This window comes from Myodes glareolus, chromosome 7, assembly GCF_982192425.1.
Source record: "Myodes glareolus chromosome 7, mMyoGla1.1, whole genome shotgun sequence".
NCBI lineage: Eukaryota > Metazoa > Chordata > Mammalia > Rodentia > Cricetidae > Myodes > Myodes glareolus.
Window position 1 is genome coordinate 17,964,459 of NC_142032.1, and position 27,984 is coordinate 17,992,442.

The window sequence follows — 27,984 nt, forward strand, 5'->3', positions numbered from 1 at the left end:
GAACCCTTCCAAAAGGTTTTCTAGGCTTAGGAGAAGAGAAATGAGCCCCGGGGCCATCGTGGCTATCCCAGGGCCACAGAAATAATTTTCAGCATTGCAGAGGCCTGGTCTCCAGTCTGCTGCAGGTGCCGCAGGTGTGGCAGGTGCGAGGCCTGGCCGCTCTTGGCTCTGGATCTTGACTGTCAGAAGATTGCTTGGAGAGTAGGGGGCACGTTTCACAGCCGCTGGGAAGCTCAGCGAGATGCCAGACCTACCTTCAGCCTTCCTGCCCCTCCTCCTTCTTTCCAAGTTAGTTGCCCCCGTGACCTTTCGTCACCACCGCTATGATGACCTCGTGCGGACGCTGTACAGGGTGCACAACCAATGCCCGGACATCACGCGGCTCTACAACATCGGGCGCAGCGTGAAGGGGAGGTACCTCTACGTGCTGGAGTTCAGTGACCACCCGGGGATCCATGAGCCCTGTAAGTCTTGAGTAGTTCTGGGGTGTGTTGGGAAACTAACACCTACAAATTCAGAGATGGTAGTTGCTGCTCCAGTGGAGACCTCCATATACAATGCATTACCTCTTCCTCCACCTCAGAAGGCAGGCTATCCTACCTGGCTCTTAAGCTTCCCTGGACCCTGGGAGATGTGACCCCAGTTCAGACTCTGGCTCATTCCTCCTTTCTGGGTTCTGTTTGCTAGAGACTTCAGGGGTAAAGGGTGTTTTCCTTCTGTTCCCCCCACCTTACCCTCCCTCCCTTCACACCCCTGGTCTTTTTCTCTTATTCCTTCTGTCAGGATTCAACAGCCTGGGAGCACAGCAGAAATGGTTGACCTCCTATGGTTGACCTCCTAGTTCTCCCGAGGGGTCAGGTACATCTCTTCCAGGAACGGCAGGGAGCCAGCACGGTGTCCTAGAGAGAGTTTGGGCGTTGGGACTCTTGTTTTCTTTTTTGTTAGTTTGCTTCTGTCACCAAAGCAATCCATGTTTGCTTTGAAAATAGTTCATGACCAGCCAAGCAACATAAAAAAGCTCCATCGCAAAACAACCAATCAACTGAAAACACTAGAAATTGCAGAAGGAAAAAGTAACAAGCTGAAGCACAATCCTAACTCAAGAATAACTATTACTTACGTAGATGGAAATCGCTCCTTCCAGAGCAATACCCAAGTCTACCTTTCAAATGCATGTGTCTTCTCACAGAACTGGAATTCACTGTAGCTGTCTCCCTTGGCTCCTCGCCTGTGTCTATGAACGCAGATCTATGGCATCGTTCTTTCTTGTGTAATATGCTGTTGCCTGGTTTCATTAACCGTTCACATATCCCTGAACATTGATGACAACTCTAGCCTCTTGTTGCTTTGTTGATGGCATTTGAGTTAAGTCACATGGCTCTATCAGTTCCTTCTTCAGATGGTCAACAGCAAATCTCTTCATCTTCCTCCCACACCCCAGCCCCGCTCTGTTCTTCTTTATAACTTGATTTAAATCATTGCACAAAGCTCCCAATGGGTCTTCCATCCAGAGATGGCCAGTCTCTGAACCCGTCTACTCCCAACTTGCCTAGGAGCTGCCAAAATCATTTCTTTCATTACTAATACAGTCTTCTTGTACTCCTGCTTTAAAGGTACAATGAGTGCTGACCATGACCGCTTCAAAATTTTATACCAAGGAAGCTCAAGAAGAACAATGTGATCCCCTGCGGTTAGGATCTTGCCTAACAAGCCCCTGCTTTTTTTTTCTATGATAGTTGTTTTGGACTTACTATTTTTTTAAAGTAATTTTATTAAATTATAAAAGTTTCCATTTCCACCCCTCCTCCCACCACCCTCCCACTCCCCCCACTCCCTCTCCTCCTCCCTCTACATCCCTAAGAGCAGTCAGGGTTTCCTGCCCTGTGGGAAGTTCAAGTCCCCCCCCCCCCAGGTCCAGGAAGGTGAGTGTCCAGACAGACTTGATCCGCAAAATCCAGTATATGCAGAGGAAACAAGTCCCAGTGTCATTGTCAATGGCTTTTCAGAAAGACTCCGGGCCAGTCACATTCAGAGAATCCGGCTACATTCAGAGAATCTGATTGGATCGCGTCCTCATTCAGTCCCAGTCCAACTGGCCTTGGTAAACTCTCATTAGATCCGTCCCCTTGTATCAGTGGGTGATCGCAACCCTCGCAGTCCTTATTTCCTTTTTCATTTTCTTCATCTTTCTGCTCCTCATTTGGACCTTGGGGGCAAGTCCCTGCTTTTAAGCAGATCACGTTCATGCTGCGAAAGCTTAAGGCGGTTGGTGGTCTTGATGAAATTAGCCTCTTAGGCCACGCCCCTTTCTTGGGACGCCTACACTTCCAGCACGCAATGAGTCTGGTGCAGATAATGCTGGCTCTCACTGATCCCTCTTTTCCCCTGAGTTAGCAGTTCTTTCCTTTGCTCCTTACATTCCTTCATTCTACAAATATTTACCCATCGCCTACTAGATAGAAGAACTTTTGTTGGGGCTGTAGAGATGGCTCGGCAGTCTAGAGAGCACTTGCTGTTCTTCTAGAGGCCCCAAGTTTGGTTCCAAGCACCTAGCAGCTCACAATCACCTGTAACTCCCGTTCAAGAGGATCTGATACCCTCTTCTGGACTCTATGAAACACACACACACACACACACACACACACACACAATTAAATAATAAACCAGAAAGAGAGAGAGGGGGGGAGATCCCTATTTAAAAAAGAAAGAAAGAAAGAAAGAAAGAAAGAAAGAAAGAAAGAAAGAAAGAAAGAAAAAGAAAAAGAACTTTCCAGCAGGCCTGCTGGCACTTTAATAGGTTTTAGAAATGAAACAAAGAATAATGCAGGTTTTTCCCTAATAGACCTGAATTATAGTGGACTGAGACCAGTCACAGATGGGGCACTGTGTGAACACTTGCCACGTCAGATGGGGTAGGCTCTATAGTGAGAGGATATGTATGGGAAAAGACATGTATATATATATATATATATATATATATATATATATATATATATATATATATATATGAAAGAGAGGAGGTGTGCTGTGTGGCAATCCAGAGGGAAGTAGAGGAGAGGAGCTCCCTAGTGCGCCAAAGGCTTCTCTGGCTGAGGTGGTGTCCAGCAGAGATCTGAAGGTCTCTGAGGGAGAGGGACTGGCGGGCTAAGGAAAAAGGAAATGCAGCCCAGGACTCAGAGCCCAGTTGGCGCTGAGGTCAGAGCCAGGTGTTGAGAGCGCTGGGCACCCGGAGTTTGTCTGGGACTTACAAGCAGGTGGACCCCTCTTGGCCTTTACTTTGAGCAAAGCGAGATGCTGCTGGGGTGTTGTAGGCAGAGGAGTTGTGGGCCCTGACTTAAAGGTGTTCAAAGACGACTTGGTGTGGAGGCTAACTAACAGAGCTCCAGGACCAGCTGCCTGCTCTGGGGAATGAAGGGTTGCTCGGTTTATTTGTTTGTTTGTTTAACCTTTATTGATTCTTTGCGGATTTCTCATCGTTTTCTGATCCCACTTATCTCCCTGTCTGGGTGAGTGAAGTTTCATGGACTGCCATAACACTCGTTTGTTTTTGAGTTATCTGTGCTGGCTTCCCCTGAAAGAGCTGGGTAGTTGTGCGGGTGATAACCTTGTCCACAGAGACGAACGATTCCACGTCAGGCCCCACCTGGCCCTTTACATAAATGTTTTTTCATGTCTTGGGTGGGCAGCATGGATGCAGATGGAGCCACACAGACGCAGAAAGGCTGGGGGGGGGGATGTGTGTGACAAAGACGCAGGTGTGAAGATGCAAGAGATGGAGTCAAACTAATTGCCGGCGGCACTTATTATGGGAAACAGTTGTATTCTGTCTCTATTGAAATTAAAAGCAGAGGGCTTGCTAGTGAGCACCTACCTTACACACCACAACGTTGGGTGAACCAGACCAGAGACTTCTATACCCGCGTCTCACATTGCTTTGGGTAACGAAGAGATTAGAGGAGACTAAATAGATTTTCCAAATTTTATTTTACCAAAGACAAAGGCCTGCTCTTTACTATCACAAACATTTCCTTCTAAAAAGAAAGAAGTATGAGAAAGAGGCTGGGAGTGGCGGTGCACGCCTTTCTTCCCAGCACTTGGAAGCAGAAGCCGGAGGATCTCTGTGAGGCTGGCCTGGTCTCCATTGCAAGTTCTCCGGGTTACTTGGAGAGCCCTGTCTCAAACAATCAAGAAACGAGGAAGGAAGGAAGGAAGGAAGGAAGGAAGGAAGGAAGGAAGGAAGGAAGGAAGGAAGGAAGAAAGGAAGGAAGAAGAAAAAAGAAAGGAGAGAGGGAGAGAGGGAAAGAAAGGATGTGAAGGAAAAAAGACAAAAGATTAATGAAATAGCATTAATGAAATTCGCAGTTCCCCCATCCGACACTTTTCCCCTTCAAGAACCTACTCCACAAGTTTTCTGTGAAGGTTAGCAACAATGAGCATGAACAGTTAGTACACTTGGGGTTCAATAAATGGTGGTCATTATTATTCCAGGCATGGATTTCTATAGTTTTTCCAATTGCAATTTATGAGGAAGGGGCACAGGGGTTGCTGGGAAAGACCTAATGAAAGCCTGAGATTTTCTTTCCTTTTATTTTGGGAGGGAGTATGGTGGAGTGGGGTGAGACAAAGTCTTGTGAGTCCCAGGTCAGTCTGGAACTCATTAGGTAGCCAAAGTTAGCCTTGAACCCGCCTGCCCCTTCAAGAGCTGGGTTGTGTTTCTGTTGCCAGTGGAACCGGAAGTCAAGTACGTGGGGAACATGCACGGGAATGAGGTGCTGGGCCGTGAGCTGCTACTGCAGCTGTCGGAGTTCCTCTGTGAGGAGTTCAGGAACCGGAACCCGCGAATCCTGCACCTCATCCAGGACACACGCATTCATATCCTGCCTTCCATGAACCCAGACGGCTATGAGGTGGCTGCCGCACAGGTACGCAGTCCAAGGGAGGTGCATTGAAGAGACTGAAGCTATCTTAGGAAATGGGTCAGTTGACAGTGTGTCCCATGTCCCCTCATAAATATCAGTAAAAAGAGGCGGTGGGGGGGGGGAGGGATGGGGGAGAGAGGGAGGGAGAGAGAAGGGAGGGGAAATAGAGGGTGGAGAGAGGGAGAGATGGGGGAGAGAAAGAGGGAGGGAGGGAGACAGAGAGACAAATAGTTGGGGTGCAGGGAAAGGCAAAAGCTAAAGGTTAAAACGTTAACATCCCTAAAATGCCTTGCTTGTGGTAACTGGGCTCTGCTTGAATTCCAGCCTCCTACACCAGTCCAGATAACCTGTAAAATTCTGCAGTAGGGAGAAGGTGTTACCAAATACCCATCTTCCTGTACTTTTAGCAGAAAAGCACACACTTTTGCCAGATCTTGGGAAGGGGTTAATTCTAGATGATTCCCGCCCCCCCCCCCCGATCTATTGAGGCTTTAAACTAAACATGCTAGTCAAATATTCCGCCACCAAACCGTATTCCCAAACCTTTTTTTAAATTTTTATTCCAAGACAGGAACTTGAAAAATTACCCGGACTAGACCCGGAACACATGAAGCAGGTCTCAAGCTTAGGACCTTCCTGACTCAGGAGGTGACTGGGTCATAGCTGCGTCTTTAGGCCTGGCACCTGTTTCTCCAGAGCCTGCCTTCTGCCAGTGTGGTGCTCGACACTCCAGTTCTTTATTCTGGAGTCGTTCTTGCAGTGAGACACACAGAAGCATGCTTCCTGGCTTTGCCCTTCATTTCCTGAATGAAGGAATGCAGTGGGCCTTCGCGGCTCCCTTTAAACCCTGCACTGTGGCTGTGGGTCAGAATAACAGGGGAAGGGTTTTTGAAATGTGGGTCCCAGAGCTCAGCTCAGTCTCCCTAATGTCACAGAAAAGCCTAGGCATCTAGCTGCCGTCCACACAGCACGTGCATTCTTTTAAAAGCTGCATTTAAATATTTTTATGGAAGGAAGATTAAGTTAAAAGTGTATTTTAAACCTGCTGGAAACAGGTTAAGCGGAGGCAGATAGGGTCCCTACCAGGACCCGGAGGCTGACCCAGCACAAAGCTAACTCAGTCTCACAGTTTCTGCTGAAATGACTGGACACACAGAAAGAGAACTGATAGGAAGCAACGTCAGGCCTCGGGCCTTGCATTCCGGAGAAGGGAGAAAGCTAGAGATGGGGGGGAGGGGAAAATCCAGCTTGGCTCCTGTCCTGCATTCACTTTCTTTGTATACAGCAGGGAAGCTGGAGAAGCAACTCAGCGCTGCCCACATCCTTGCAACAGATAAGATGGAAAAGAGAACAGAAATCCCCTGTGGCCCCTTCCCTGCCTGCCTAGTGTGTTCTTAGTCAGAGGGAGGAGATCTTGACCCACTAGGTTCTCAGACTCTACTGTGCAGAGAAAAGTTGTCTGCATGGCTGCCCTGGGAGAAGTCTACTCATTTGCAGGGAAGCGGAATAATGGTTCCCCGGTGATTCACATCCTAATCCCCAAACCTATGAAAACGTTACATAGCTTCAGTAGAAAGAATTAAGATTGCAGATGAAACTGAGGTCACTAATTATTTGACCCAAAATTACTAGATCTCTTAAGGGAGCCCAGCCACTTTGGGCCTTAGTGTAGAAGAGGGAGGGTAGGGGTGGGAAGTAGAAAAACACTTCAGGTGTTATGCAGCTAGCTCTGAAGATGAAGGAAAGAGCCATAAACCTAAAAATGTGAATGGTTTCTAGAAACCGTGGAAGTCAGGGAACAAGTCCCTTAGAGTCTTGTCCCTCACTGTGACACCCAGTTCAGGCTTCTGAGCTGCGGGTGGAAAGCTGCCATTGGTTTGTTTGTTTGGTTGGTTTGTTTGTTTGGATGGATGGATGGTTAGTTGGTTTTTTGAGATAGGGTGTCTCTGTGTAGCCCTGGCTGTCCTGAATCTTGCTCTGTAGACCAGGCTAGCCCCAAACTCGTAAAGCTCCACTTGCCTCTGCCTCCCAAGTACTGGGATTAAAGATGTGCTCCACCACCATCCGCTTTAGCAATAGCAATTCATTACACCATTTGCTCTGTTGATGGGAACGTAGGAACCTTCAGCTAGTGATGTTCCTCTTCCTCTTCCTCCTGTTCTTCTTCCTCTTTCACTGCTCCTGTTTCCCCTTCTTTCTCGTCCTCTTCCTTTTTTCGGACATTGCTGGAGATGAAATCCAGAAGTTTCACACATACTAAGTAGATACCCTGATACCAAACCACAACCTACAGCCCAGAAAGGCCTCCTTTGTCAGCCTAATGAACAGTCGCGCACAAAACCAACCAGTGAAGCCCATTGCTCCTAATAGTGGCAGTCAAGAGCTGCATTGCTAAGAACAAGAAGCAGTGAGAAAAATCCCTGCTCAAAAGTCAGAGAAATGTTTGAACTGGAACAGAAATTATGGAGGTAACTTTTTAAAACATAGTGTTTTCAGTGCAGTCTAAGAATAAAACATATGAGCAGGATGCCCATGCAAAAAGGGAAATGCCGAGAATGATAAATATTCTTAAAGAAAATTTGAACGGCATCTCTGACTTGCCAATAGAAAGTGAGGTTCATTCGCCTCACTTCCGGGAGCAACTGAGAATTTGAGCATTACCCACTTAGTCTGTAGGACTGTAGTGGACACTAGTCCCCATCTCCAGGAACACAGAAAACAATTCTAATGATTCTCTCCCCCCCCCACACACACAGACCTTTTACCCCTCAGTGGGAAACAGGATTCCACATAGCCCAGGCTGGCCTTGAACTTGCTATGCAGCAAAACATGACTTTGAATTTCTGAACCAAGTGCCACTGTGGTATTCTGCAGTGCCAGGGACCGAACAGAGGACTTCATGAATTCCAGGCAAGCATCCTAAACAACTGAGCCCCAGCTGCAGCCCGGCCCTAATGGGAGTTTTAAAGCATCTCTGTTATACCACTCTGTATTTATTGATGTATTTGTTGGGCTCCCCAGTGACTGTGAATTCCTAGGAGGCTGGAACAGTATCTCACTTAGCTCTTTTTTCAGTGTCAGAGGGCACTGGGTTGACAGTGTGTAATGAATGGCAGTTGACCAAATGGATGAATGAGTAGGTGGGGGAAAACATAAACAAGAAAGCTAAAATTGGAAGTACGAACAGAGAAATTAAGGGATCCAGAAATTCAAGACTACTCAAAGGAAAAGAATCCTAGTATTTCATAATTTGGTTTCATTAGCATATGTTAATTATATGTACATAAGGGTTTCTTGGTGACATTTTCATGCCTGTATGTATATAAAGTTGTCCTTTCTACCTCCTGCGTGTGACCCAGAGTTTGACTAAGGTTGCTTTTGTGAGCATGGATGAAGGGTCAGTTCCTGGAGCACGAGCATTTGACTCATGGCCGCACCACCAAAGAGCTCCCTAGTATCCATTAACTGTCAATAGCTCTTCAGGGAGGGGCAGGGCTTGGGAGCCCTTTCTCCATAGCAACCATCAGCTGCCTGTAAATCAGAGAGGGGTGGGGTCTAGGGAATTTTGAAGCGCCCCCTCTTGCACAGGTCGTCCACACACAGCTGCTGTGAGTTTATTAATTTGACAGCCATGTCAAGCCTGGGAGACGGCATTCCCCTGCCCTCTTAGGTTTCACCACCGCCTCTTCCATGGTGTCTCTGAAGCCTTGGGAGGGTGACAGATGGCCCATCTAAGTCATCAACAAACAGTCACTTATTCTTAGCACCTTGGAATGGTGCTAAGTCTCTGTGGTGATGGTTACCCCCTGTAAAAACACGCTTCCCTGACCAAAGCACGAAACTAGACAATCATAATCGAAAGCCAGTATTATTGATGCCCTTATAAGAGGAACAAAACCAGGCATAGTGCTGCACACCTGTGGTCCCAGCCTTCAGGAAACGGAGGCAGGAGGATCAGGCTCAAAAGCTCATGGTCATCCTTGCCATATAGCTAGTTTAAGAACACGTAAGACCTTGTCTCATGAGGGAGGACTGGAGGGAAGAATTGGGGAATGGATGTACTAGCTACTGTTCTGTTATCACAGAACACCACGACCAAAGCAACTTCCAAAAGAAAGCATGGAGGGGCTACCAGTTTCACAGCCTTGGCATCTGGGATACTAGAGCAAAGACTCGGTGGCAGGAGCAGCTGAGAGCCCACATCCTGATTCGAGAGCAGAAGGCAGAGAGACACTGGGAATGACGGGGTCTTTGAAACCTCAAAGCTCACCGCAGTGAAGTACTTTCTCCAGCAAGGCCACGCCTCCTAAAACTTCCCAAGCAGGGACCAACTGAGGACTAAGCATTCAAGGCCAGAGACTTATGGGGATCATTCCAACCACCACAGAGGGAAGAAAACAAGAAAGGTGCACAGAAACAGACACACCAGGGAGGCCAGGAAGGCAGGAAACAGGACTTCCTGGCAGACATCTTACGTCTAAGGACAGGACAGGCAAAGTGGCTCAGCAGGTAAAAGTCACTTGCTGCGAAAGAGTAGGGACCTGAGTTTAATCCCTGGAGCCGACATAAGGCTTGGAAGGTGAGAACCGACTCCACAAAGTTGTCCTTTGACCTCAGGATGCACACTGTGCCCTGTGTGCCCCCGCAATAATAAATAAAATTTAAAGTCAAGGACTACCTATGACCACCAGTAACTAGAAAGGACAAAACCTTTGGAGAATATGACCACACTGATGCCTGGATTTTAAACTTAACCCTTCAGGTCTCGGAGAGAATTGATGTCATCAGCAGCCTCTGGTTTTGTGGTCATTTGTTACAACAGCCCTAAGAAACTGACATATACTGACTGTGTCACTAGTGGGTGGAGACTCAAAATCCAATGAACCCACACGACTCAAAAATTAAAAAGAGGGAAGTACCAATACATGCTACATGGGTGAATCTCAAAGACAAATCATGTGACGAATGATCCCACCTACACATAACATGCACAGAGAGAGACAAATCTGCAGAAACAGAATATGGCTTTTTATCACTGGGGTGAAAATAAGAAGCAGCTGTGACTGGGAATGAGGTTTATTGTTTTATACACACATATATTCTAAAATTGTGATTTCAGGATGACTGTGACTATGGTGGTGCTTCCTCCACTCCATTCACAAACTAAAATCCATTGAGTTGCATTCTTAAAACACGCAATTCCGTAAAGCTATCTTAGGAGTCTCTCCCGCTAGAGCGTCCCTGGGATCCCCTAGAACTTCATGGCGATCTACAGTTGAACCACTCAAGGGGGCGCTGGATATGGGAAGGGCGACAATAGTACATCATTTCATAAACTGTGTGTTGGCTTGAATGAGACATATATCCTCCTCCATAGGCTCGCATATTTGAACCCATGGTCCCCCTTGGTGATGCTTTTGGTGGGGAGGGCTTGGAACCTGTAGGAGGTCGAGTCCTGCTGAGGGAAGTGTTTTACTGTCGGTGTGCTTTGAGGATTTATTGACTCGCTCTTTCTTCTCCTCTCCCACTGTTTCCTGTGTGTGATTAAACGTGATCAGCCAACTTCCTGCTCCTGCTACCATGCCCTGTGTCGTGGTAGTGTTCAGCTGTGCCCTGTGTCATGGTAGTGTGTCAACCGTGCCCTGTGTCATGGTAGTGTGTCAACCGTGCCCTGTGTCATGGTAGTGTGTCAACCATGCCCTGCTTTCTGGGCCATTATAAACTCACTTTCTCTCTTTTCCCCGCTCTCCCTCCCCATCCCTCTCTCTTTCTGAAACCATAAGTGAAAATAAAACCTTTTTTAAAAATGTATTTTGGTCATAGTATTTCATCACAAAAATAGAAAAGTAGCTAATGTAGTCAGTATCTTTAAAAGTCACACCATACTCTTGAAATACAGAATTCTGTTATAAATGCTCATCTTTCCTCTCTTCATTTCTGCCAGGGCCCAAGCACATCTGGGTATCTGGTTGGTAGGAACAATGCAAATGGAGTGGACCTGAACCGCAACTTCCCTGATCTCAACACCTATTTCCACTACAACGAGAAGTATGGCGGTCCCAACCACCACTTACCCCTCCCAGACAACTGGAAAAGTCAGGTAGGAGATGACAACAGATGCCAGTAAATTGGCACTTGGAGTTGCTTGCAGGATGCTAAGCATTCGTCACATCAACAGAACTATTGAGCATTAAGCATTAGGACTGGAGAGATGGCTCAGAGGTTAAGAGCACTGGCTGTTCTTCCAGAGGTCCTGAGTTCAATTCCCAGCACCCACTTGGTGGCTCACAACCATCTGTAATGAGATCTGGTGCCCTCTTCTGGCTGCAGGCATACATGCAGGCAGAACACAGAATACATAATAAATAAAATAAATCTTCTAAAAAAGAATTAAACACCAACTCCCTCCTTGTTAATTTATCTAGAAGAACAATAGATGTCAGGCTTCTTTGTAGTCTTCGTTCTGGCAGCACAGTGCAGGCAGCAAGGCTGCACACCCCACTGACTGTGCAGGGTGGCATTGGTGGTGGTAAAGGAGGAGAAGCATGCACTTGGTGATTTCTCAGAGCTCTTCCCAAGCCTGTTTCAGTTCAGTTCAGGTCACCATAGCACTGGACCGTGAATGTAACAAGCAATAGCAGCCAACATTAGCCCTGTTTGACAGTTACTACGTTTATAGCCCCAATTAAATTTACATAGCTAATAATCGAAGGAATCAATTGCAGTTCGGATTTTTTACTCTTTGCTCTTTGGGAACCCGTCACCCAGTTCCCAAATAAATCACACGGAGATGTTTTCTTACTTATAAAAGGCTGGCCTTAGCTTGGCTTGTTTCTTGCCAGCTTTTTAAACTTAAATTATCCCGTCTATCTTTTGCCTCTGGACGTTTACCTTTCTCTATTTCTGTATATCTTTCTTTTCTTCTTACTCCATGGCTTGCTGTGTGACTGGCACCTGATGTTCTCCTCTCCTTCCTTTCTTGCTTCCCAATTTTTTCCCCAGATTTCTCCTGCTATTTATTCTCCCTACCTGCCAGCCCCAGCTGTTCTTTCCCTTGCCTCACTATTGGCCGTTCAGCTCTTTATTAGACCAATCAGGTGTTTTAGGCAGGCAAAGTAACATAATTTCACAGAGTTAAACAAATGCAACATAAAGAATCCAACACACCTTTGCATCATTAAACCAATGTTCCAGAGTATAGATGAATGCAACACATCTTGAAATAATATTCCCCAACAATTAATATTAAAACCTAGGCATGAGTTAGGGAGGTGACTCAGTTGGTAAAGTTCCTGTCCTACAAGCACCAGGACCTGAGTTTGAACCTCAGAACCACACCAAATAGCTAGGTTTAGGTCCCATGAGACAGCCCAGTGGGTAAAGTTCCTTCTGCCAAGCCTGAAGACCCGAGTTTGATCCCCAGAACCCACATGGTGGAAGAGAGCCGACTCCTGCAAGTTGTCATCTGACCTCAACATCAGGCTGCCATGTACATGTGACTGTGCACACACACATGTGCTCGCAAAAGAAGCACAATTTTTAAAAATGTCAATGTATGATGGAGGGTGAACAAGAAAGACACCCAACTTCAACCTCTGTCCTCCCTACACACGCACACACACCCTCATGTGCACACCCATCTGCACGAACACACACAGACCTTCTGACTCATATCCCAACAGTCTTTCTGCTGATCCTGGACTGCCGACAGCATGCTATAGACAAGTCTTTCCTACTGGTGATGAATCAGATGTTCACAATGTTAGCTATAGAATGAGGTTCGGGGTGTCTAACTCATGGTTTCTCCTCTTTCCTCCTATGTGACCCTTTTAAAGCTCCCCTGCTTCCCTTGCTCTCAATGGGAGACAGCATTTGGCAAGCCCTAGGTATTGTGAAGGTGGGGACCTCCTGTTTACCTGTGTGGTCCTGCTGCTGGGTCGGAGTAACCACCATGGTTCTCAGAGCATACCTGCCAGCCCTGACTTTTCTCCTGGGTGGAATGTTTCCAACGCTCCGTTTGTGAATATCCAAGTTTAGAGACTGGGGAGAGGAATGTTCCTGGGTGGAGAGGGTCAGTATTTTCCCCTTGAGAGTGATGGGGGCTGGAGAGATGGCTCGGTGTTAAAAGTGCCACCATTCTTCTAGAGCTCCCACACTGGACAGCTCGCAATCGCCTGTAACTCCAGGAATTTCTGATGGCCCGCATCCTGTGGCCATACCTCCCACACATAATTTAAAATAAAATAAGATCTTTTTAGAAAATGACGTGAAAGTCATAGTGACATGTTAGATTTCTGGTTATAGCTGTCATTTTGGCTCAGTTAAGTAAGTACAGAAAAGATTGACACGGTCCTATTCAGTGTATCTAGCCAGAAGAATATCATAGGTAATTTTTTATTTCCTGAGGCAAAGTGTCATGTAACCTAGGCAGGCCTCAAACTTTTTTATGAGGTTGACCTTGAACTTCTGTTTCTCTTGCTCTGCCTCCACTGATTATAGTCATGAGCCATGCTCTGAATTTTTAAAAGCTTTATTTGTCTTTTTATAATTATGTGGGGGTCTGTGTATCTGTGTGGGGGTGTGTACATATTAGCCACAGGTAGTCTCAGAAGAGGGTATCACATCCCCTGGAGCTGGAGTTGCAAGTGGTTGTGACCTGACATGGGCGCTGAAAACAGAACTTGGGTTCTGTGCTAGCAGCAAGAACTCTTAACTGCTGAGCCATCTCTGCAGCCCTGTGTTTTGATTTCTCTGCATTAGACAAGATAATGAGCCTCCCCCTCAGTCCTCTGCCTAACTCGGAAGAGAAAAGTAACAGTGGCAGCTCCCCTGTGCTCTGATAGAAGAGCCATGAGGGAAAGGGATGATGGAAAGCGGACCTTTTGGAATGTGAAGAAAGGGCCTGAGCTCTTAGTCCTATAGCCACATGCCATAAAATGATAATTTTTCCAACATAGGTCACATGTACAGCAGTGATCCTTGGTCACGTAGCCATGTTAGTTTCTGTAAATTCACTCTGTGACTTTGTACAATGACGAAATCGCCAGACATTGCTAGGACACACCCATTCCCATCTGATGTGTCTATTCTGATTGTGTGAAACCCAACTCTCTTCAGCCAACCCCTTTGGGGACTGGAAAGACAGGACCTTTAGAACTGACCTTTGATCTAAGAAGAGTCATTAACTCATTGCCCCCAAGAGGTCGCCAGACAGGCTCATCTATGAGGAGGAAAAGCACCGGTGACTGGATTGTTTGTGCTGGGAGTCAGTGGGGTCAAGGTTTTCTCAATACTGCCAGTCACTAGCAAAGTGGTACTCAGTAGAGCTTCATGTGTCTAATCTACGAAATGTAGATCTGACCAGAGTGTCGCTAAAATGGTGCAGCAGAAGTGTTGGGAGAGGAGGCCAAAGTCATTGCTTCACGCAAGTGGTTTATATGATTAAAACTGTAAATGTTTTAGAAGCTCAACCCCTGCTGCACGGGATAAACTGGGAAACCTTTGCTCTCTCATTCCCCCTCTCCCCCCACCCTTCTTCCTCCCTCTTCCCCTCCTTTCTCCTTCCTCTCCTCTCCCCCTTCAACATCGTATCCCAGAGTGGTACATTAGTTACAGTCTCTACACCTACATTGACCTGACCCCAACACTCAGGATCTACAATCTCCAGGCCTACTAGTGATTCCCCTTGGTGTTACAGCCTCAGTGGGTGTGGGCGCACATGCTGGAAGTGTCCACCGCAGTCGTATGCGCAGAAGAGTCACTACCTCACTACCCTGGAGGCTCCCTTTGCACCTAGCCCGTGCATCGTAGTCCACACATTTCACATTGGGAAGGGGTCCCATATGCTTTATTTTAAAATCATCATCACCAAGGTCAAAGTTTCCCAGCCCCAGTTTTCATATCTGGGGGCGAGGGGTGAGATTCACTATCCCTGTCAGCCTCTTCCTGACAGGATTTCTCGAAAGGACCGTGCGACAACTTAGCCACACCTTGGCTGCCAACTCTCATGTCTTCACAGGTGGAACCGGAGACCCGGGCAGTGATCCAGTGGATTCGTTCCCTAAATTTCGTTCTTTCAGCCAATCTGCATGGCGGGGCTGTGGTGGCCAATTACCCATATGACAAGTCACTTGATCATCGTTTCCGAGGTCCCCACCGTACCTCCAATTCCCCCACGCCAGATGACCAGCTCTTCCAGACGGTATGCCGGATGGCAGCTCATCCCAGTGAGGGAACTTGGACCTCAGGGGAAGAGATTCAAGTCAGAGACACAGGACCCATAGTGACAAGTCCTCAGACAGTTACAGAAAACAGGGTCTGCTTGGGAGGGACTGTCTAGTAAGTTACATTTTATTTCAGGTGACAGACCATAAATCTAGGAATGATTAGATAAAAGGAAAACATTTTATAATTGCTGTGATGTGAAGAACAGTTATGCTGGTGCCCAGTGAGAATATGCCTGAAGGCTAAGTTCACTGTCCACGAGCTAGTGGAATAAATAGAAATTTTGAGAGAATCTAATTTATGTCTTTATGATAATATGCCCATCTAATGAAAAATAGATTTAGCTAACAATACAAAACAATAGAACAGGGGCTGGAGAGATAGGTCTTTAGCTAAGAGTTCTTGCTACTCTTGTAGAAGACCCCAGTTCTGTTCCTAGCATTCATGTTTGTTAGCTCAAAGCCACTTCCAGGAGAGCAGACACGTCTGGTCTCCAAGGGCAACTGCACTCACAGGCACATGTACACACAACAGACACACACATACCTTTTTTAAAAGATGAATATAGAGAGTTATATATTCATAATATATTTTGTAAATTCATAATCTTTTGCAATAAAATTTACTGAATCATAAAATATGAATGTATCTATAGATAATATTAGTAATGTTTATAATTTATCAATGAATTACAGAGAATGACATTTATTTGCTGTGCAGTAAATTAATACATTTTTCCTCCAGTAATAACATTTTGTCTACTATAAAAAAAAAAAAAGACCAGGCATGGTGATGCACACTTTTAATCCCAGCACTTAGGAGGCATTTCTAGGCCAGCCAGGGAAATATGCCTCAAAAAAACAAAAAATAAAGATAAAAAGCATTAAAAAGTAATGGGGATCATAGAGTCTAAGCATGTGCATCCCTTTCCAACACACATGTTTTAACTGTCATGAATTCATCTAGAAAACGGTCCAACTGAAAGGACCTCCTGTATCATCTGCTGCCACCTCTCTCTTTGCATGTGACAGACTTATCCCTGAGAAAGTGGAAACACCAGGATACAGGGCTCCTCGCAGCAATTACAGCATCTGGAAGCTGAGGCAGGATTGAGCTCAAAGGCAGCCTGGACAACAGAGTGAGGCCCTGTTTCAAAAAACTCAACAGAGAGGGAGAGAGGCAAAGAAGGACTGTAGAATTCCCAACTGCAGTCCGGATACATAAATGCTCGCTTATATAAATGCATGTACACTCACATTCACACATACTTGCACATACACACATGCACACACACACACACATGCACACATGTGCGCACACCACCACCACCTCATCACCTCCTCTATCTCTGATCACACTTCCTTGCACTGAAGCAAATGATGTACTTTGGTGTCATTGTAGCCTCTTGGCATCCCCCTAGTTAGGCTGAGTCGGAGCCGCGGCTGTGTGAGTCAGGATTGCTCACAGTCATTTTCCGCCTTTTCTCCAGCTGGCCAAGGTCTACTCCTACGCGCATGGCTGGATGCACCAAGGCTGGAACTGCGGTGACTACTTCCCAGACGGCATCACCAACGGGGCGTCCTGGTACTCTCTCAGCAAGGGTAAGTGGAGTTCTGGGAATGGCCGTTGTTTTCTCCTCAGGAACTCATAGGGAATACTGTAGAATTTTTGCACCGTGGGGGGTGGGGGCGGGTGGAGAGTTGGAGAGCTCCCCAGCTGGCATCTAATAGCCTATTTGTGATTCTAACAGACCAAGGAGGCGATAATGTGTGGTCCTGTCCAGCTAGTGTTTTATGTCCTTATCTGCTGGGGCATAGGAGGAAAATGAGACCAAATGATTAAATCTCTGAGATTAAATGGGCTTGGAATTCATCTTGTTTGTGCACCAGCTGTGTGGCTTCAGGCTAACTGCATGGCCCCTCTGTGCTTCAGTTTTTCCTGTCTCTAATCCCGATAACACACTCACCTCATAATTTTGATACTTTAAGTAAAACAGTTGAAATACTTGGCTTCTAAATGCTCTGTTTTCAAAAGCAGCACAGAGGTGAGCTTCAGACAACAGCAGGTGAGCTGAGGGGCTTACCCCCTTGGTGGCTGCTCTCTCTACTGGGGCTGTCAGATACCCACAGCAGGAACTTGCATGGGCATTGATCATTCATAACAAAAGATAGGGAGTGTAATGATTGTTGTGTCTCTTTAAGAGACAAGCCACGCCCACTCCCTCCCCAATCCGCTGAGGCAGGCTGATCTTCAGTTTCTGGCCTGAGCTCTCTCTCTTCCCATCCCTCTCTTGAAGAGGCAGCTTCTGCCTCTCTCCTGGCTCCTCTGCTTCTCCCCTTTTCCGTCTCTCCCACCTCTCTCTCTCTCTCTGTCTCTCTCTCTCTCTCTCTCCCCTCTTATCCCCTTCTTTTTCTTTCCCCCTCCAGAACCCCCTTGAATAAATATCCAACCTCACTCTGTATGGCGTGCCTATCCATGTCTCTGTCTCTTGTCTGCCCGCCATGTGTCTCCCTGCCTGGGACCAGCCACGGCTCCAGGACTGGCAGCCATCTCTGCCTGGGACTGGCTGCTCTCAGGGCCCACTGTCTGCCTCAACATGGCCCACTACCACTGCTTGGGGACCTACAGCATTTTTTGCTGCCTACTGTTGCCGAGGATCCTGCAGCATTTTTAATTTTTCCATAATAGGGAGATCTAGCAGTGGGTGCACACGGCCCCATTCCCCCACCCCATCCCCACCTCTTCCCTGCACCTGCCTGGGACTGGCTTGTGCTGTGAACCTTGCACCATAAGGACAGGAAGAGGCTGGGGCAGGAGCTGGGTCATAGAGGAGTTGCTCACATCCATCTTTTCCCATACTCTCACATCTGAGCCACCCGTATTGATGAGGGCTGAGCTGTTGTTTGGTCCTAGGGAGAGTGGAGAGGAGAAAAGCCATGGCATCACTGGGTTACTGAGAAATTAAGACTTGTGGCCCCAAACCAACTTGATGAACACATCAGGAAGATTCAGTTAGATTCTATTTCTTTAACTTTGTATTGGAAAACCAGCCTCCCCACCCCCAAATCGGAATTGTTAGATATGCTTTTTCAAATCGTGCTTGTTCTATTTTTTTCTCTCCTTCCCACCTTCCCTGTCCTCTGAGAAAGCATGGCCCGTGCCTCCTCAGAAATTCTCTACTCTAAAGCAAACTGACTCAATCTCTACATTAACTAAGTTAATTATGTCAATCACAATGATTGTCTCAGCGTGTGGTGTCTGACCCTGCATTAACAGTACTCATTGGAAAGTTAGATGCAAAAACACGTGACCTGAGACCAGAGGAACAACTCTGTGTAGGATAAGAGTTAACAGATGTCAGGAGGTAGAAGAGAAGGTGATGAAGATGTGGCAGAGAAATTGTGACTAAAGAGAAAGATGGGGTGGGGTGACGGTGGGCGCGTCCGGCTCCTTCCCTAGGAATGCAAGACTTCAATTATCTCCACACCAACTGCTTTGAGATCACACTAGAGCTGAGCTGCAACAAGTTCCCCCGGCAGGAGGAGCTGCAGCGGGAGTGGCTGGGTAACCGGGAAGCCTTAATCCAGTTCTTGGAACAGGTAAGATCTCAGTTTTTGACTCTTGTGGTTGCAGGAGAGGTGCTTCCACACCTTCCAATGGCGGCTGGGGTTGCCATGGACGCAGGCCTGGCCCTGGCTCTGACTCAGTGCGACAAGCACTCTGCTCAGTGTCCTGGAGCACTGCTGTCTGTCCAAGTTTTACTGAGAGCTGGGGATTCTGAGCAGACAAACATATGTCTCTGTCTGCATGGAACTGCCCCTCTAACGAGCACAGACAATAAACAAAATTAAGAGTAAGTTCTGTAACGTGTTGAAAAGAGGAGTGCTATGAAGAAAGCCATGTGGTAGCGGGGACTCTAAAACTAAGAGTCTAAGGAGCGGAGGGGCACAGGCAGACCAGGTGTCTAGAGCAGGGGCAGGGTCCTCCAAAGTAGATAGGGGAGAAAAGCTAAGCTGCACATCTGAACGCGTGCCCAGTGTCACCAGCCCCAGGGACTGCCACGCCCAGCGTCACCAGCCACAGGGCCTGCCACACTCAGTGTCACCAACCACAGGGGCTGCCACGACCAGGATCACCAACCACAGGGAGCAGCCACGGCCAGGGTCACCAGCCACAGGGGCTGCCATAGACAGGGTCGCCAACTACAGGGGGTGGCCATGCCTAGTGTCACTAACCACAGGGGCTGCCATGCCCAGCATCACCAGCCACAGGGCCTGCCACACTCAGTGTCACCAACCACAGGGGCTGCCACGCCCATCATCACCAGCCACAGGGGGCGGCCATGCCTAGTGTCACTAACCACAGGGTCTGCCACAGCCAGGGTCACCAACCACAGGGGGCGGCCACTCACATGCACTGGAGCAGCTTCTGTTAAAAACGGGAATGACAGGCTTAGGAGGAGGTGGAGAAACTGGACCCCATGAGCACAGCTGCTGGGAGTGGAAAGTTGTGTCACTTCTGTGGAAAACAATGGGACAGCACTTCCGAAAAACTAAAAAATAGCTGAGGTTTAGCTCAGTGATAAAGTACTTGCTTAGCATGAGAGAGACCCAGTGTTGGGTCTCCAGAGCCACAAAGGAAACAGCAATTAAAAGAAAATTATCCCAAAGAAGTGGAATCAAATAGACAGGAAGGAAGGAAGGAAGGAAGGAAGGAAGGAAGGAAGGAAGGAAGGAAGGAAGGAAAATTATTCAGCCTTCTAAACAAAGTAAGCTCTGACACATACCTTAGCACATATGGACCATGAGGACGTTATGTTAAGTGAAATAAGCCAGTTACAAACACATATATTATGCAACTCCATTTGTTTAGATACAATTCTTAAAATCATAGAGAAAGAATGCAGAATGATGGCTGGGACGGAGGAGCAGGAGGGGGGGGTGTAAGTGTTGCAGATTTGAGGGGAAGGTATTCTAGCAGTTGGGAGCCAAGGAATACCACAAAGTCACACTTCACACAAGAGATTTATTGGGAAATACCCAAGAGGTAGGTAGCTACCTCAGGCGAGAAGCAGCAGGGAACTGAGAGAAAGGCAGAGTTATGTAGGGTTTCTTGGGGGGGGGTGGAGTTTTCCAGGGTGGATAGTGGTGGGATTTCAAGTCCTGAGCTTGGGGCGAGTCCAGGGATTGGCGGGTTTTCAAAACGCAGAAGTGAGTGATGGAAAGTTACTATTTAAGGGGAGGAGTTTCAGCGCTAGCAGATGACGAGGGTTCTGGAAATGAGTCGTTATGCTGGGCATACATTACAGTGTTTGATAAACTGGGCTGTACAACTTACAGTATGAGGATTTTACCACAATTTAAAGTGTGTGTGTGTGTGAGTGTGAGTGTGTGTGTGTGTGAGTATGTGTGTGAGAGTGTGTGTGTGTGAGTGTGTGTGTGAGTATGTGTGTGAGAGTGTGTGTGAGAGAGTGTGTGTGTGAGTGTGTGTGTGTGAGTGTGTGTGAGAGAATGTGTTGTGTGAGTGTGAGTGTGTGTGTGAGTATGTGTGTGTGAGAGAGTGTGTGTGTGAGTGTGTGTGAGAGAATGTGTTGTGTGTGTGAGTGTGTGTGTGTGTGAGTGTGTGTGTGAGTATGTGTGTGAGAGTGTGTGTGTGAGAGTGTGTGTGTGTGAGTGTGTGTGTGAGAGAGTGTGTGTGAGAGAGAGTGTGTGTGTGTGTGTGAGTGTGTGTGTGAGTATGTGTGTGAGAGTGTGTGTGTGAGAGAGTGTGTGTGTGTGAGTGTGTGTGTGAGAGAGTGTGTGTGAGAGAATGTGTTGTGTGAGTGTGTGAGTGTGTGAGTGTGTGTGTGTGTGTGTGTGTGTGTGTGTGTGTATGTGTGTGCATCCATGCTATGGCGTTTGGTTGGAAATCAGAAGACAACTTGTGGGAGGGAGTCTGTTCTTGCCTTCTGCCATTTGGGTCCTGGGATCAGATTCAGGTTGCCAGGCTCGGCAGCAAATGCCTTTAACCACTAGGCCATCTTGACAGCCCTTATCACATTTAATTTTTTTTTAAATATAAGCAAAATTCAAGATTAGACCATCAGGAAGTGGAGAGATGGCTCGGCAGTTGAGTGAACTGGCTGCTCTTTCAGAAGAGCTGAGTTTGACTTTCAGCACCTTCATGAGCTCACAATCATTGGGGACTCTAGTCCCAGGGAATCTGAGACCCTCTCCGGGCACCAGGCACGCACATGGTGCACAGACACACATGCAGACAAAATACCCAAACACATTAAATTAATAAAAAAATGTAAAAAGCTTAGGTTAGCAGTGTGGCTGGAATGGAGGCAGATCTGAGGAACACGGCAGAGGGTACCTGTTGTGAGATCGGGCTGCTGATGGGGACTGTAGCCTTACAGACCAGCACGGGAGCCTAAAGCCTTCTGAGTTGGGCTTTGAGAAGGAAAGCACATGATGGCCGAGAGTCTAGCAGAATCACTCCATCTATGGAGAAGGGATTATGGGGTTGGGAGGACAGTGAAAGCTCCGCTCTGGAGGCTGCTGCCATGGTGAAGACGGACCATGGGGAACGAGAAGGGCCAGAGCCTCTGCCACTCCCCGCACAGCTGTTCTAACCCGCTGTTGGCCACTGTCTCCTGCAGGTCCACCAGGGCATCAAGGGCATGGTGATTGATGAGAACTCTAACAACCTCACAGGGGCTGTCATTTCTGTCACTGGGATCAATCATGATGTCACTTCAGGTAGGTAGGTACTGGAGGATGGCTCCTTCAGTAGAACTGGCGAGGCCCTGCAGGAAGGGAGGATGCTGGATATGGGAACTAAACAGCAGCGCTGCGCCAAGCAGCCAAAGTTGAGAAAATTCTCTCACCTCTGTCTGGAGCAAGCAGGCTCTGAGAACAGCGAGCATCAGTGCAAACAAAACTCCTAGTTCAGGGGTCGCTGTGAAGAGAGTCTTATTGGGAGTATTTCTGGGCTTGATGATATTGATTAATAATGATGGCGTGGAATAGGCTGAGAAGGATGATGGCATTCATGTTTAGTCTGCCCTCTGGCTCTGGCGTTTTCCACATATCTGTTCATGAAAAGCTGGTAGATTCCTCCTATATATAGTCTCTTTTTTTTAAAAAAAATTTACTTATTTATTATGTATTCTGCCTCCATATATCCTACAGGCCAGTAGAGGGCACCCGATCTCATTACAGATGGTTGTGAGCCATCATATGGATGCTGGGAATTGAATTCAGGACCTCTGGAAGAACAGTCATTGCTCTTAACCTCTGAGCTACCTTTCCAGTCCCCCTCCTACAGTCTTGATCTGGGGTGAGGTCATCAGTAGAGGATAATCTATCTTAGACTGACTTGTACTGACCCAGAGCCTGCTGGAAGGATACTGTCTTGATTTCTTTTGCTGGTGCTATGATAAAGTACTCTGAAAAAATAAGCACCTTAGGGGAGAAAGGGCCTATTCTGGCTCGCACTTCCAGGGTCTAGTCCATTCCAGTCAGGGGGTCAAGGTGGCAGGCAGGAGCTTGAAGCCTCTGGCCAACTCACATCCATAATCAGGAAACAGACTGATGAATGTGTACACGTGAGGACCCAGCTCTTTGTCTTTGCTCACACAGCCCAGGATCCCAGCCAGGGAATGATGCTGTTCACAGTGGGTAAGCAGTCTCACCTCAGTTAACACAGTCAAGATAATTCCTTACGGCCACCCCCAGAAGCTCATCCTAGGTGATTCTAGATTCTGTCAAGGAACAGTGAATGCCAACAGGTACAGAATCATCTCATGGAAGAAGAGTATCATGAAATCCCCAGCTGAGTCTAACCGCTCACCACTCATAGGAGTTTCTATTTCATGGATGTTGGTGGCTACCAATTCTCAAAACAACCTCCTTAACTACCAAGCAGTCATCCCATAGCTCATGCTGCCTGTCCAGGCTGATGAAATCTGTGCTTCCTGTCCTCGAAGGTGGTCTCAGAGCATCTTCAGTGGCAGACTTCTTTAAGGAAAAGGCAATGTTCTAAAAGAATTCTGTCACCTCTATCTGGCCGGGAACTGGGAATCTTCCAGCCCAGCAGCTGCATACAGGACCGTGTAAGGATCAGACCTCAGCACCTTTCCAGGGGCACAGGCTTCTGGTTCTCACCCATGCAAGCAAGGGTGGGGAGGTCTGTAAAAACATCAGAGTGCGGAATAGAAGTCACTCCTCTCGTTAGTGACATCGATGTGCTACTTAGCAAAGCACCTGGCGTTAGCTACAGGTGGAGACAGTCTCTTTGAAGAAGTGTCTAGAATGGAGCTTTTGTAACACAATTGCTAATCACCCTTGAGTGTGAGCCCCCAGTTAAGATAATGACAGTTTCTGAATATACCCTAAACTGTCCAATGTGTGCATAATAACACATTGCATTGCTAAAGTATTTCAAAGTAAATTACAAGGCTAGGGTGCAGCTTGGTAAAGTACTTGTCTAGCATGCAAGATGCTCTGGATTCAATCCCAGCACTGAATGAGCTAGGCATGGGGGCATATATCCGTAATCCTAGCATTCGGGAGCACTCAAGGGCATCCGTGGCTACGGCGTGAAGTTAAGACCAAGCTGGAATGCATGAGATCCAGCATCACACAAATTAGGCATTGTAATGCATACCTGTAATCCCAAAACTGGAGAGGTTGAGGCAGAAAGGCCATATATTTGAGGCCATCCTTGAGCAATATAACTAGTTTGGGACTTATATATAAGACCCTGTCTTCTTAAAAATACATTAAAAACAATATTCTCTGGGAGCATGGTGGTACTTCCTGTTATGCCAACACTCAGAAGGCTGAGGAAGGAAGATGATGAATTTGAGGCCAGACTGCATACTAACTTTGATGCTTGGGCCACATGAAACCCTGCTGTCTCACCACAGAGAGAAGGTGGGAGGCGGGGGAGAAGAGAAAAGTAAGATGCTCAAGTCAGACCGTTAGTGATTGTTTAGTCTCTCACAGGTGTTACGTTCTTGGGTGCTGGTTGTCTCACTCGAACCCCAGGATTGTTAGTACAGATTGTATGCCGGACCCCAGGATTGTTAGTACAGATTGTGTGCTGGACCCCCAGGATTGTTAGTACAGATTGTATGCCGGACCCCAGGATTGTAGTACAGATTGTGCTCCGTTCAGCTTTTTCAGGGCCTCGGTCCAGCTTCTGAAGAAGCCACAGTTCTACAGGACAGCCGGCCTCTCTCTTTGACAGCTCTTCACCACAGTCGTTTCTGCTCGCTCTGGTGAAATCTGCTTCCAGACAACTTTAGGCGTGGGGTACTATTTCTTCAAACAGAAATTGTTTCTTTGCAATGGTTTTTCAAACGTCAGAGGGCTCGAAGTTTTCTTATCAGGCAGAATATTAACAGACATTTCCACCTTCTCTCTTTCCGGGCGACTTCTAGTGGGCATGTATCTGTATGAGACCCAGGATCCAGAACGGACGGTGGTTTGAGGCAGAGCACAAGGGAACCTTCCCAGAAGTAACTCAGTCCAAGGAACTTCTGAATGGTTTAACTGTTTTCAGGTTTCATCATGCTGCAAGAAAACAAAAACAAACAAACAAAACCCAAAAAACAGGCTTGTGGTCAGGTCAGACCCCCAGATCGCTGTCACAGCCAGGTTCTTTCTGAAGTAGGTTTGAAGTCAGCTGGTTGAGTTACATCCTTCTGATGTTTAGGTGAGCATGGAGATTACTTCCGTCTGCTGCTTCCGGGGACTTATACTGTCACTGCCAAGGCACCAGGGTACGACCCCCAAACAGTGATTGTGACCGTGGGACCTGCGGGACCAACTCTGGTGAGTCCGGCTGAGCTGTATGTAACCTGATCTGTATATGTCATGCAGCATCTTACACAGCCCGTTGCTGGGTTCCCCCTGACTTTCCTGATTTGTCTCTTTGGCACAGCCTGTCTCTCTTATCCGCTGCTCCCTCTGTATATTAGTGCTAACACTTCCTTCTCAAGGATTGCAAAGACAAGGCACAGGTCCTTAGAGGTGCACAAGGCTAGTTAGTAAGCATTGGGGCACTGCAGATTCCCAAGGCAGCCCTGATTGCATCTTTCAAGGCCATTAACAGGGTCCACCACTAGGTGGCGCTCTGCAAGCCGTCTGTGCCCTGTGATCTCGGGCTCACTTTCCCCGATGCTGCCACCAAGGACCAGCCACCTCCAATTCTCGACTCTCTACAGCTCTCCTTTATAGGTAGGACAAGAAGCAAAGAACTATTGACTTAGAGCCTAGAACTTTTCCTTGTCAATCATATTATGCCAGAACCTCAGATCATTAAGGGGCCACGAATGTCAGCCCTCCACTCCCTCAGGTGGCTAATATATTTGAATGCAGTATGCAGTATCTTTTGGGTAGTTTCTGGGCATCAGATACTATATAATAAGATCTTCCAGGAATTATCCATTTTAACCTTCACAACTACTTATAAGTAGAGTATCACACAGTGGGGGGATGGTGGGGGTGGGAGTCACCTCCTAATGTGTCTCAGGGACTCACTCTATGCTCCCTGCCTGTGCGCAGAACCCTATAAGCAAACAGAGCAAAGAAAGCTTCAGGTCTTCTAAAAATTCCTCCAAAACTTACAGATCATTGCCTCCCCACCAAAAACACCTCCCACATATTCTCTCTCTCTCTCTCTCTCTCTCTCTCTGTGTGTGTGTGTGTGTGTGTGTGTGATGTATATGATGTGTGTGAGCATGTGTTGGGAGGATAGGGTGTGGACACGTCACGACACTTGCTTGGCAGTTCGAGGATGATTTCAAGTGTCAGCCTGGCCTGCCACCATATTTGAGGCAGTGTGTCTTTGATGTTCACCACACAGTATGTGTGCTTCAGGCTAGTTAGCCTGGAATGCTCCACCCCTGCTGCAGGGTCACTGGGATTAGTCTTGCTTTAAGTGGCTTGTGGGGATTCAAACTCGGGCCTTCGCTCTTGTATGGCATGTGATTTATACTGAGAGCCAGGGGAAGAGAAGACGGCCCTCCATTACACAGAACCCGATTTCCCAGCGAGCACATCCCCCTCTTTCCCCATTGCACCCTAAAATCAAATGCCAGCAGCAGCCACACACATAAACCGTGCACTGTAGGCAAGCCTGTTCACTGCCAAATGTAAACAGCTCCAAGGCCTCTTGAGTTACGCTTATTTTGAAGTAGTTCATCCCCCCCATATCCTTTAAATAAACTTAGCATACCCATTCACTGTGTCAAGTATAACCCAGGGGCACAGTCTGTCCTTTGGATGGAATATTCAGCAACAGAAGCCACTGCCACTCTGTCGAGTGATTGCACTAGCGGCTGCTTAGCTTCCATTTGAATTTTAGAGCAGTTAGCCACTTTCCCTAGGGAAGAAAAAAAAAACATGTTTATTAAAGGGTTTTCATCTCACAGTTAATAGGATTGAAATCTCTCCCAGGGCCCAGAATTCTCAGCTGTCGCCACCTCTCTGCAAATGGTGGAGCCTTTCTTTCTCCTCTGCCCCTTCCTCCTCTTGTGGCCTGTCTCCTCTTTTCTCTTCCTTTCCCGGGTTTATGTATTTACTAAATGGAAAGTAGGAAATGGTCTCACACAGTTGTGGACAACTCTCCTCCCCTTACAGAATGAGCAGAAAACCTGGCTATGGATTTTTATGGAAGAGGCAGGAAACTCAGGGCGTGTTTTTAACTCCCTGCCGTTTCAATAGTTCAAACTATTACAGGAAGAAATTGCCAGGGAAGCCCCAGGGGAGTGTAGTTAGGACTTGGTGCCACGCCCTCCTCTGCTGCTGCCTGGGCTGGCTCTGTAGCCACACCCAGTGCCCCATGCCCAGTGCCCCACGCCCAGTGTCCCCCACCGAGTCCACAGCATCTTTCCATCTGTGTTCCATGGCTAGAGAACAGTTGTACGCAGCCCTTAGATCACACCGATGCCCATGTAATCTTGGGCTTAAGAATTCAGGAGGATGTGGTAATGCACACCTTTAATCCCAGCACTCAGGAGACAGAGGCAGGTGGATTTCTGTAAATTCTAGATCAGCCTGGTCTACAAAGCAAGTTCTGAGTGGCTGGGACTACATAGTGAGACCCTATCTCTGAAAGAAAGAAAAAAAAAAGATGTAGCCAGGAAATCTCTGTCGTCTCTTTTATCCCTAGTGCCAAGCAGTGCCGCAGAAGGTTGAGACACTCATCGGCATGTATGGGCATGGTACCCGTGACTCACGCAGCCACTAGGAGGAAATAGAGATTAAGACCGCTTCACTCATCTCTCTTGCCCTCAGCAGGGTATAAACAGAAATGTGATTAGAGGTGTAGATAGGATTTTTGTTACTATTTAGCCCACCCAGCCACACACTTCACGCCATCGGTGATTGGTTCTGCACCACTCTTTGGGGAAATACTTGCCAAATCTGTAGCACCTACCATTAGAACCGGGTGTGATGGGGGAGAGTCCAAACGGGCGCTTAGCTTCTGCTTTGCCCTTGCAGGTCAACTTCCAACTCAATCGAAACACATCTCAGGTGTTCCCTGTGCAGAAAGCTCCTGGCCGAGGACAGGGAAGCAGGCCAAAGCAGTCTCGGACACCCAAAAAGAAAGACACAGCAACAAAGAGGCATCGAGGCCCTGCCTGAAGCCCAGCACCCAGGGCCACACACAGCAAGGCAAGGTCCCTGCTCTCATATCCGGTGGCCACACTTCTCCCTTATTATCTGGGACATATTCAGACACAGGCACATTCAGAACAGTTCCACGTATGTCTGTCTGTCCCGGAGCAAGCCTTCCCTAGGCCAGTCAGCATTAAAGGAGTTGGAACCTTCTGGAAACTGGTGCC

At 47.4% G+C, this 27,984-nt stretch overlaps 1 protein-coding gene and 1 long non-coding RNA gene across 2 annotated transcripts; one reads left to right on the top strand and one right to left on the bottom strand.

The window, feature by feature from the left end:
- Window positions 1-27,976, top strand: Cpn1 (carboxypeptidase N subunit 1). Its single transcript, XM_048439192.3, has 9 exons — window positions 1-464; window positions 4,726-4,922; window positions 10,864-11,019; window positions 14,938-15,120; window positions 16,633-16,744; window positions 18,603-18,742; window positions 21,787-21,886; window positions 24,849-24,967; window positions 27,641-27,976. The coding sequence occupies exons 1-9, from the start codon at window positions 242-244 to the stop codon at window positions 27,782-27,784; spliced, it is 1,374 nt and encodes a 457-aa protein (XP_048295149.2). The 5' UTR covers window positions 1-241; the 3' UTR covers window positions 27,785-27,976.
- On the bottom strand, window positions 19,992-26,515 carry LOC125403647 (uncharacterized). The gene is made up of 2 exons (XR_015003312.2): window positions 26,373-26,515; window positions 19,992-24,706 (listed from the first exon to the last, which is right to left on the bottom strand). It is a non-coding gene; the product is annotated as an uncharacterized LOC125403647 (long non-coding RNA).
- Window positions 27,977-27,984: the final 8 nt, after the last annotated feature.